A 10,897-nucleotide genomic window follows, 5' to 3' on the forward strand; every position below is an offset into this window, starting at 1 on the left:
TAAACGTAGTTTCCATGCCGCTGCAGCCTCGACTTGACGCTTGGCAACAAGCCAGGTAGTCGATGAGCAAGGCAAAGCTGCAGTTCCGCTCATCTTGCCACCATCATCGTTGCCGCACAATTCGCAACGCCGCTTCCACACTGACGAACACCCGCCACAAAATGAAATTACTAGTAGGAAAAGAAAGAGGAAAACAGCCGGTTGGCTCAAGAACTGACATGTGGGCCCGCGCAACCACCACACCGGCCATCTGGCAAAGACCGACGAGGACGTGTACCGGCCGGCTGGCAAGATCAACCATCACCATCAGCAGCTTGGCACCATATACCCGATAGGCCGATACAAAGAACATGTGGAAGACCCATCTTGTGCGCAAAAAAAGAAAAAAGAAGAGAGGGAAGGGAGAGGCTTCTAGAGGCGCGTCAAGATGATCGCCCCCGGCGGATCCAACCGCCGCGATGTAACAGAAGCAGGTAGGGGTCTGGTGTAGAGTCTAGAGTCGGACAGTGCCGTCCACTAATACCTCAGTTGCCAATGCCAGCCGCGTCACCCCCCCTAACTCAACCAATCCTATTTAACCCGACTGGCGGGCCCGCTCGACAGCGACGCGACACACAACCAGCCCGCGCCGCGCACGCACCTCTCCTCCTCCTCCTCCTCCTCACTCCCCTCCCCCATCTTCCCCACCCCTCCTTCTCGGCCTCACAAACAAAGATCTCCCCAAAAATCTCCCGATCCCTCTCTCGCCCGCCGCCGCTCTCCCCCTCCGCTCCGGGGGGCCGAGCCGGATCCGCCCGCCCGGCGCAGCGCAGCGCAGCGGCCCCGTGCCGCCATTTTCCCTCCCCGGTGTGGCCGCGTGCCTTGTTTTATTGGTTGTTGGGGGGGAGTCGGTCGGTCGGTTGCTCCGTTCCTGGCTGTTCTTGTCTGCCCTGCCCTGCCCTGCCCTGCCCTGCCCACGAGGTGCCGTTCCTGGTCTCCTCTCCTCTCCTCTCTCCCCCACCCCGCGGCGGTTACCGGATCTCGCGGTAAAGCCCCCGCAGCCGAGGGAGGGACGGAGGCGGCCGAGCTCCGGCCGGGATTCGGAGCCCAGTGCTCGCCATTTGGTCTGATTCCGAGGAGAGGGACGCCATGCCCGGCTGCTCCTCGGATTGACCCCTGGCGCCGGCCCGTGCTCGCCGCTCCCCTCCCTGCTTCACTCCCAGCCTCCGGATCGAAAGATCCAATTCGCGGGGCATTCTTCCGTCCTCTTCGCCCAATTCCTCCACAGGACTGTCCCTGTCTGCCAATCGCTCTCAATTCCTCCCTCTTTTAAAACTCTGCTCTTTCTCCCTCTACCCCCCACCAAGATCCAATCCCCACCGCCGCTCGCATTCTGCGGTCGCCGGGGATGACGTCGCCGGTGACCACGCACGCCTCGCCCTTCCTGCTCTCCCTGCTCCTGCTCCTCTCCATCCCGGTAGTCTTCCTCCTCGCGCCGCGCCTGCTCCCGCCGAAGACGCTCCCCGCCATCCCGGACGCCGACGAGTCAGACGACCTTGCCCTCTTCCGCCGCGCCATCCTCTCCTCTTCCTCCGCCAAGCCGGCCACCACCTCCTACTTCTTCCACCGCCGCCCTCGGCCCAAAGTCGCCTTCCTCTTCCTCACCAACTCCGACATCGTCTTCTCACCACTCTGGGAGAAGTACTTCCATGGTCACGGCCAGCTCTTCAACCTGTATGTCCATGCCGATCCCTACTCCGTCCTAGAGCTGCCCCCGACGCCCACCTTCCGCGGCCGCTTCGTCGCAGCCAAGGCCACGCAGCGTGCCTCCCCCACGCTCATCTCTGCCGCCCGCCGCCTCCTCGCCACCGCACTCCTAGACGACCCGTCAAACCAGTTCTTTGCGCTGCTGTCTCAGTCCTGCATCCCGCTGCACCCGTTCCCCACCCTGTACAATGCACTCGTCTCCGACAATGCTGGCCCTCACGGCCACCACCGCAGCTTCATAGAGATAATGGACAACACCTCCATCCTCCATGATAGGTACTATGCCCGCGGTGATGAGGTGATGTTGCCAGAGGTGCCCTATGGCCAGTTTCGTGCTGGATCGCAGTTCTTTGTGCTGACCAGGAGGCATGCCATCATGGTTGTGAGGGACATGCGGCTTTGGAAGAAGTTCAAGTTGCCTTGTCTGATCAAGCGCAGGGACTCGTGCTATCCGGAGGAGCACTACTTCCCCACATTGCTGGATATGCAGGACCCTGCTGGATGCACCAAGTATAGCCTGACGAGAGTGAACTGGACAGATCAAGTCGAGGGCCACCCACACACTTATCATCCTGGGGAGGTGTCGGCGGACTTGATCAGGGAGCTGAGGAAGTCAAATGCAACATACTCATACATGTTTGCACGGAAATTTGCCCCGGAGTGCCTCGAGCCGCTGATGAAGATTGCGGACTCTGTCATCCTACGTGACTAGGCCAGCAGCACCTCACATTTTGGGGTGTCGGATACACTGAGATGATGAGGTATGGAAATGCGCACTTGCTGCCGCACTGTTGAAAGAACTAATCTTCTGTGTAGGTGTTGTGTTGAGAGAGTTGTCTCTGAGTGGAGTGTACATAGTATGAAATTCGGGAGTTTAGTCTGTATGCTTTAACAGTTACATAATAAAGTTGCACGCTTCGTTAAATCTTTATGTCATCAATTTAAAATTTTAATATTTATTATGTTGCCTTGTCAGCTTCTTGTAGGAAAGTAGTTGTGAAATGTATTACCTCACTTGGTACATGTCTATCAATGCATGTAGACCGATGTATTGCTTTTTAATGAAGTGAAAAACACATGTGTTTCTATTATTCTAGCAGTTTGTATATGTACATTGCTACAGAAAGCTTACTGTCTTTCTGGATTCTTGTCAGACTCAAGCACTGAAGTAATTTACTTTGCAACATATTGATTAAATGATCATTAATGTTAACTCATGGCTCTCTAGAGTTTGCGCTTCTTGGGTTCTGTTAGCAAAGAAATTTTAGGGCAATGCTCCTTGTTTTCCCTGCAGGGTTGTGATGCGATGAACAGGCACAAGCTAGTCTATCTATCCTACAGATATTTCTTGAGGGATGGCTTATCCCATCCTTGCTCTTCCACGATTCAAACATTTTCTGGTGATAGACGGTGCTGGTCTGAGAGTATGGGTATGACTACTGATTGTTCTATGTGAGTATGTTGTTTGAACACGACCACTTCTTGGCAAGTAACAGATCAGTAATTAGGATGATAATCCTATGTATTACACGGACTTAGAGGCACTACTATGTCAATACATCCAGTGTCGCGCCTGTTGTCGATAATGTACTTTGGGGTTGTTTTGTTCATGCCATGGTTCCATTCCTTGCACCAGACTGACACTTCAAATATATAGTAGATAATACTCCCTCCGTCCCAAAATAAGTGACTCAAAAGTAACTCTACTTTGTACTAAAGTTAGTACAAAACTGAGTCAATTTGAGTCACTTATTTTGGGACGGAGGGAGTAGTAATTAAATGGCATATTTGACTGGAAAGTAATTTTGGTAGCTAGTTGCCCGTGCACCCCATGTTCTCTCTACTCCATTTTTGATCCTTTGTGGTTTCAAAGATGGTGAAATGATGCATGGATGTAGGTCATGCTATATAATGTGCATCTACAAAAACTTGTAACAGATTATAACATCTTGTGGCCTGTATAAAAAAAGACAAATTTATATCTTGTGCATGCTATTTAACTGAGTACTATTCATTTAAAGCTTTTATTTTTTGTCTAGCTCCCAAATGGTTATATTATTGAATGTTTTTTTTACAAGTGCACAAGGCATGACATTAATATCATCTCATGACTTATTTCACAGAAATAAAATAAAAGAGGAGAGAATACGGGTCGCTCGGCCAACTAGTTGCACAAAATACCCTTTCAAGATTTTCTTTAAAGAATTATTGGATGACTTTCCCTGTAGGAGTCTTTTTTCTATAAGAAATTATCTGCCCAGAATCCCATACCAGAAACTGTTTGACATGCCGTTTTGGGGCAGATCTTAAAAATGGAGCAACCATGTAGGTTTGTTATGTTGCTATGTTAGAGGTGGTTAGTAACTATGGCATTGGAAAGTATCTATGGGCACTTTCAGGTCCCAGATATGTATGAAGAGTGTTTTCTGCCAGAAACAGGAAGCATCCGTCGTACCATTGGCGGGCACCTGAAATGTTCTTGCTAAGATTGTATTGTCAGATCCATGCAATACATCCAAGGGAAGTCGTTAACATTTGATAGAAAGTTGAGGTGTCTCAAGATATTCTGTATAACAATATATTTGAGCATGTCTCATCCTGAAGCACTGGATAGGGTTGATCTCTGTTTTGCCCTCACTTGCCAGCTTTCTTTCTTTGATGGATAGAAAAATGTGGGGGCTGGAGAGATGTCCTTTTCTGTCTAATATACATTTGTGTCTAGACCAAGATGACTGCCTCTTTTATATTGCATTTTGACGGCTATTGCGGCCAGTTGGCGTCCCTGTTTTCAGCTGCTTATATTAATAACAACTATGATTGGCTGTAGCATCCTTCAGCTCAAATTTATTATTATCTTGGTTTTTTTTGAATGAAAGGGGTCCCCCCCTGCCCCATTTTATTTAAAATGAAGCAGACCAAGAGTAACAAGGACCTCCACGCGCAAAACAGAAAAGGTAAGCAAAACCTGGATCCAGGTTACAACACCAGAACATATATCAGCACCAGCAACCTAATATCTGGTAAATCACTTTTTTATTACAGACCAAAGGATAGAAAGCTAATCAGGGTCCTGGCTCCATGCGATTATCTCGGTTTGTATTGTCTCAGGAGTATGGGTTACTGCAAATTCACCATGTTGTTGTAGGTTGTCTTTTTTCTTTTTTTGTGGGTGTTGCTGTAGTTTGTCATGTCAGATTCACAATTGATTTTGGAATATGCGATTTTGAAACATGCAGCTAACCCGGATTGGAATTCGGGCATGACGTTATCAGTTTTATGAGCATTCTCTAAGTAGGCATAAATCATATAGAAAGCACTGCCAAAATACTACTAAGTCTCATACATTACAGAAAGATCCTACGCGGGATAGAAGAATGAATACAACACACCGTTAATGTTGACGGCTCGCTGTGGTGCATTGTGATAGTCCAGTCCTGTTGTGCACAACCAGTTTTATTTTTTTCTTACCATTCTACTACTACCGTTTGGCGGGACACTGACAAACGGTAAAGTTCCATGGGACGGAAAAAAGAGAGGCATAAATAGAACAAGATTCAAAATCGCTAATGAGAAAATGTATTTGAAAATTGTCACATTTCACCTTGTAAATCCATTAAAAACAAACCCGCGGTCAATAATTATTAAAAGATCGTGTTACTCTGTGATAGACGCTAGTTACAATACTATACTACTTTGTTTTGCCGAAAGTAGCACAAGGCTACATCCTTTTCAAAATCACATGAACTAACTAGCGTGTAATATTTTCATAGATTCATGTTTTGTGCTAGAAACCGATCATAAACTTTTAATACATTAATTCTAATACAATAGTAAGCCTGTAATTTTTTGTTTATTTTTTTCCAATGGTTACTAGATAGCTTTACTGCTCAAGCCTTTGTAGGAATTATGTAGAATTACAATTCTTTGTAAACTTTTTCTAAGGATTGCATTTGGATCAGAGGAACAATGGTACCCAAATTCCTATGAATGGATTCCTATCCCTCAATTCCATAGAAATTTGAACATCCACTCCAATGTTCCTTTTAAGACTCGATCTTGTAGGATCGAGGCACTTTTCTTGAGTTATTCATGTGCTCAATCCAAATGACTATTCATGCATGTTTCCTTATGTTTTGTAATCCTCTGTTTTGCACTGTCGATCATGTGGTATTTCTATGATTTCTCTATTCTCGTGTTTCACAATCATGTGATCCAAACATGCCCTCAGGGAGCCCTTCTCTCTAAGCTCAATAGAGCCCCCCCCCCCCCCCCCCCGACTGATTTCTCGTGGTTATCCCTTCATGTCAATATGTGATTGCCATTTTTCATGTCATGTTCATGGTTATGTTGCCTCTTGCATGCTTGCTCACTGGTACTTTGCATTTTCTTGGCTCATGTAGCACTTCATGTGCTTGTGTATGCTTGACCCAAACAATAGGATGCGCTACGAGTCGCCATGCCTCTCATTTCACAACCACCAACTCATCTTCCATGCCTCTGGAAAAGCGACACTTCAATCTCCACCGCTAACATGAGTTCCACCACAACTCTACCTTTGTCGAATTCGGGTGGGGCAACAAACAAGTCCTCCTCGACAAGCCTTACCATGATGGGCTCGTGATCCAACTCCTACTCGGCTAGATATGTTCTTAGTTAGTTCTGTGGGCTCTAGTTTAAGGAGCATGGTTCGAGAGTGTCATGTGTAGTGATTGAGCAACAACGAATTTGATGGGTGGGCAAGTATAGGCTAGGGTTAATAATAGCACACAAATTTTGCTTTCAAGGCCAAGTTTTGCCCTCAGTCTTTGCCGGTTAATTTTTTGACGGGAAAGGCATGACACTAACTCTTCACGGTTAATTTTTTATTGGGCTGGGCAATCCATCACCCAACTTTTCCCCAACTAAACTCAACCACTGACCGCGCGTGCTCAAGGAAAAATCATGGCGCTGGGCCTGACATTGCCCCCTTCGTTGGGTTTGAGCTCCCATAAATCTTCCAAGCATTCAAATTTCCTTGCATCTTCCGATGTCTAAATGCCCTTTGTTTCCCAAAGATGATTGATGCTGACAACATTGTTTGCTTCTACTATACTACTCATGAGATCATGTTGCATGTTTGTATCTTGTATCCTGGTGATGTATTATCGATGATAGGATAGGGATTTTTGTATCATAGTTTCAAATCAGACCGGGAAAAACAGAAACCGACAATCTCTACTTTTGTTGAGCTCCATGGTCCGCTTTGCACCTAGACCGGTGAAAACAGAATGAACAGGGAAGTCACACGAGAAAAACGCTCTGTGAGAATTTTGAGAGAAGTTAGACTCAAACTCAGGTCGCTTAAGTGTGAGGTTGAAGCTTATTTGGCCCAATAGCCACCTCGATTGAGCTACTTGATTGCCTAGTAGAAGAAAACATTCCTATTTGACCAGCTTTTTTTACTAGATTACCATATATTATTACTTAATACATGTTATTTTATGATTGAAAAACTAGGCGTAGAACTGACGAATCAGCGGTCCGATGAGTGAAAACCTGAAACAAGAGGCTCACTAGTTCGGTAACCGATCCATTTTTTAAACTATGTGTTGTATGCTATATATGCTTAGAACTGAAGAACATCACTAACTCACTACCAAGGAAGATCCATGTCACGAGAGTGCACATGTTGTTACTCTTCTGTCATCAATATGTTTTCTGGGCAAGTAGCAATATCTTTCAGAGGAAACGTCCCAGCGTTTCTCCGAGGAGTGGCTCGAGCGAAAGCCAACTCCTACCACCACCCATCCCTCCTCCTTCCTTGCCATCGTTGGTTCATGTCACCGCGTCGATTGCTGCACGGACTGACTCTTCTTGGCAAAGATAGTTTGGCCCCTATGTTGTCGTGGTGCTTATGTGGCCCGGGCTACAGAAGGAGGCATCGATTTGTTGCAGTGTTCTTGCTGTCTGTTGGTAGCTGGTGAGCTCCGCTTTGTGGGGTGAGGAGAAAGCCTGGGAAACGGACCCGGGTCGAGTGCATCAGTTGTTGCTTGTCGTGGTAACGAGGATGGGCTGATTCGATGATTTTCTTCCGGATGTAGTCCTGGCGAGTTCGTGGACCTCTCTCTCGTAGTATGAGGTGTTATCGAGGGTCATTAAAGGTTGTACTTGGTGGTGGATGACGAAGACGCATAGCGCCACAACGACGACTCTCATGGTGTGCACATCCCCGGTCGCTCGAGATCTGGCCTCTATCTTGGTGGGGATCGATGAGTTCAGCCGAAAGCCTTGTCTCGATTCATGTCGATGTCAATGATGGCGACACCTTTGGGCGTAGTTTTTCCCCTCCTTGGAAGCATTGTCGTGGAACTCCTCTTCCTCTAAGAGGGGCTAGGGCTCTCCAGGTGAAACAACATCCGTTTATGAATTATCCAAGCTCCCAGATGCTATATAATGCCTTGTTCTAAGTAGCAGTAATAGCTACTTCCTCTGTTCTTAAATATAAGACGTTTTGGTAGTTCAATTAACTTTGTTTTTAGAAGAGTTAAATGTACTCTTGGTCCTAAAAGTTTCGCCGCGTGTCATTTTAGTCATAATTCTTCCAAAATGCATCTTTAGATCCTAATTCTTTAGTAAGTGGTTCACCAAAGGCCCTCTTTTTTAGGAGCGTTCGTTGACGTGTCCGCGTGGCACGTTGACCCACTCCACATCGACTAAGCGCCCAACCGCCAGGCAACAAAAATACACTGGAGCTCAGTTTCTCGGCAGTGTCACTTTAGTCATACTTCTTTCAGAATGCATGCTTAGGTCCTAATTGTATAGCAAGTGGTTCACTCGAGGTCCTTTTTTGCATGATCGTTCGCTGACCTGCTTGCGTGACGCGTTGATCCATGCCACACCAACTTAAAGGCCGTGTGTGACGCGTTGTTTCATGCCACGTCAACTTAGAGGCAGTTGCAGTTGCTCTTTTTTTTTTATAGAAAGCCCCTTGTAAACCCCCCCCCCTCTTGACATTCCCCAGCCCCCTCCCTCCCTCTCTCTCGTGCCAACATTGTCGCCATAGCTGGGGCAACAAGCTCCTCAGCAGGGAAGCGGGTGACGAAGAGGAGCGTTGCAGCATCGTCGCGACACTGCCTACTCCATAAGCTACGACCGCTTCACCTCAAATCAGAGCAAGCGGTTTGAGACACTTAATGAAACAGTGCAAATCAAAGTAAATCAATGCCTACAACTAGTGATTGTGGCAGAGTAGAGAAAATCACATAGCTACGGGACGATAGCGGCGAAAAAATAGTTTTCTTTGTAATGTTACTCATCAGCTAGTGACCCTAAGTCGACGTGGTGTGGGTCAACGCGCAACCAAGCATGTGAGCGAACTATCATGCAAAAAAAAGATCTCGGGTGAAACACTTACTATAAAATTAGGATCTAAACGTGCATTTTAAAAGAAGTAGGACTAAAATGACACTGATCAAAAACTTTTAGGATGTCCAATTATTTTTTCGCCAGGCGGTTGGGCCTTCTGTCGACGTGGCATGAGCCAACATGCCACGCGGACGGGTCAGCGAGCGCTCGTGAAGAAAGGATCTTGGATGAACCACGTACTAAAAAATCAGGACCAAAAGGTTTATTTTGAAAGAATTAGGACTAAAGTGACACACTGATGAAACTTTTAGAACCTCCAGTGCATTTAACTCTTTTTAGAAATGCAAGAAAAAACGTTACTTACTGATGAATTTATGCTATGTTGTTGGTTATTATGGCCCTGTTTGGAACCACTCGGATTATATAATCCAGCTTTGATAATCTATTCTGTCTTCAAACATGATAGATTATGGTGTAGATTATAAAAACTAGATAGACAGATTATAAAAAAAACTCATAATCTACTTTATCCCAGCTAAAATCATATTATGGATTGCTAATGACCTATTATCCTTGTAAAGTTGTAGATAATTACATTCCTGCCACCTTCATCCTTCTCTTTTTTTTTAAACAGAGGGTAGACACGTCATTATGCAATGTAAAACCTGGAATACAATTTATACAATCTGGCCTCCAAACATGCACACCTAGATTATTTTTATAAACCAGATTATATAATCTATCTTCATAATTCAGATTATCATAATTTATTGTGGTTTCAGACAGGACCTATATCAGTTCATTTATAAATTAGGAGCATCTCTTTGACAAACTTTACTTGCTCTGTGCTGCATTTTCTCTTGTCACAACACATCTTTCTAGGAAACTTCATGATTCATTTCCTGAGAAAATGTCTTGCATATCCGCCGCGTGAAGCTCAAAAAACAAAAACACACAACTCACCCCGTAGAGAAACATAAGGCATCTCCTACGCGTGTAGTTGTATAATACTACTACTACTACCACTGGTCGATTCCGCGCACGCAACCGAAAAACCGCCCAAACCATAAACCGAAGAGTGTTGACCAGGAAGCCAACCGATAGGAACCCTAAATTTAGTTCATTTCATGCAGGAGACCATTTCAATCCCAACCAAATGTGTAACAACGCAATGCATGCACCGGCCGGATCCACGCCATGGATCACTTAACCTCTCGACAAAGTCAAAGGGCCCGGGCATCATCTTTAAATAGCTAGGCCACGCCCTCCGTCACTAATCACTCCAAAGCAGTTACTTACCTACTACTCCAGATCGAAGCTCGTCTACAGCTGACATCCAGTCGTCTACAGGGGTTCATCGATCCAGGTTCATCGCAGAAAGGAATCGGCCGGCCATGGATCTCGACCTGCCCAGCTGCTGCGAGAGTGATACGTTGTTCAAGTTCGCGGTGTTCGTCCTGGTGCAGGCGCTGGTGTACCTCATCCTGTCCCAGTCCTCCGACGTCTTCTCCGGCACCAGGAGCCTCAGCTTTCGTCGCCCGGCGAGGTCTGCCAGCCTCCGCCGCATGGTCACGCAGCTGCTCACGGAGATGCCGGCGGCGGCGGGTGGCGAGCCGTCGTCTCCGGCAGCCAGGCAGCGGGACGGGGGATCGAGCGGCGGCGACGTGGACGTTGACCTCGAGATAGAGCTTATGTTAATTGGTTGCTCGTTCTCATCGTGAACTTTTTTTACTTGGGTGTGGGATTCTTAGGATGTAATGTAATCTCTAGGCCTAAATGGCCAGTTAGTAGCGCGCCGATTCTCACG

The 10,897-nt window shown here is 46.5% G+C and overlaps 2 protein-coding genes and 1 long non-coding RNA gene across 3 annotated transcripts; all 3 read left to right on the forward strand.

Moving 5' to 3' along the window:
* Positions 1 to 776: 776 nt before the first annotated feature.
* LOC123452095 (glycosyltransferase BC10-like) lies at positions 777 to 3,332 on the forward strand. The gene is made up of 2 exons (XM_045128679.1): positions 777 to 2,507; positions 3,041 to 3,332. Exon 1 carries the CDS (start codon positions 1,388 to 1,390, stop codon positions 2,456 to 2,458), a length of 1,071 nt encoding a protein of 356 aa, XP_044984614.1. The 5' UTR covers positions 777 to 1,387; the 3' UTR covers positions 2,459 to 2,507; positions 3,041 to 3,332.
* A 116-nt stretch (positions 3,333 to 3,448) lies between these two features.
* Positions 3,449 to 5,014, forward strand: LOC123452097. Its single transcript, XR_006632566.1, has 2 exons — positions 3,449 to 4,700; positions 4,789 to 5,014. It is a non-coding gene; the product is annotated as an uncharacterized LOC123452097 (long non-coding RNA).
* A 5,241-nt stretch (positions 5,015 to 10,255) lies between these two features.
* Positions 10,256 to 10,897, forward strand: LOC123452098. Its single transcript, XM_045128680.1, has one exon. The coding sequence runs from the start codon at positions 10,485 to 10,487 to the stop codon at positions 10,809 to 10,811; it is 327 nt and encodes a 108-aa protein (XP_044984615.1). The 5' UTR covers positions 10,256 to 10,484; the 3' UTR covers positions 10,812 to 10,897.

The sequence above is a fragment of the Hordeum vulgare genome, chromosome 5H, assembly GCF_904849725.1.
Source record: "Hordeum vulgare subsp. vulgare chromosome 5H, MorexV3_pseudomolecules_assembly, whole genome shotgun sequence".
Taxonomy (NCBI): domain Eukaryota; kingdom Viridiplantae; phylum Streptophyta; class Magnoliopsida; order Poales; family Poaceae; genus Hordeum; species Hordeum vulgare.

Coding starts and splice junctions, on each gene's coding strand:
- LOC123452095 (XM_045128679.1), top strand. CDS start 1,388: ATGACGTCGCCGGTGACCACGCACGCCTCGCCCTTCCTGCTCTCCCTG.
- LOC123452098 (XM_045128680.1), top strand. CDS start 10,485: ATGGATCTCGACCTGCCCAGCTGCTGCGAGAGTGATACGTTGTTCAAG.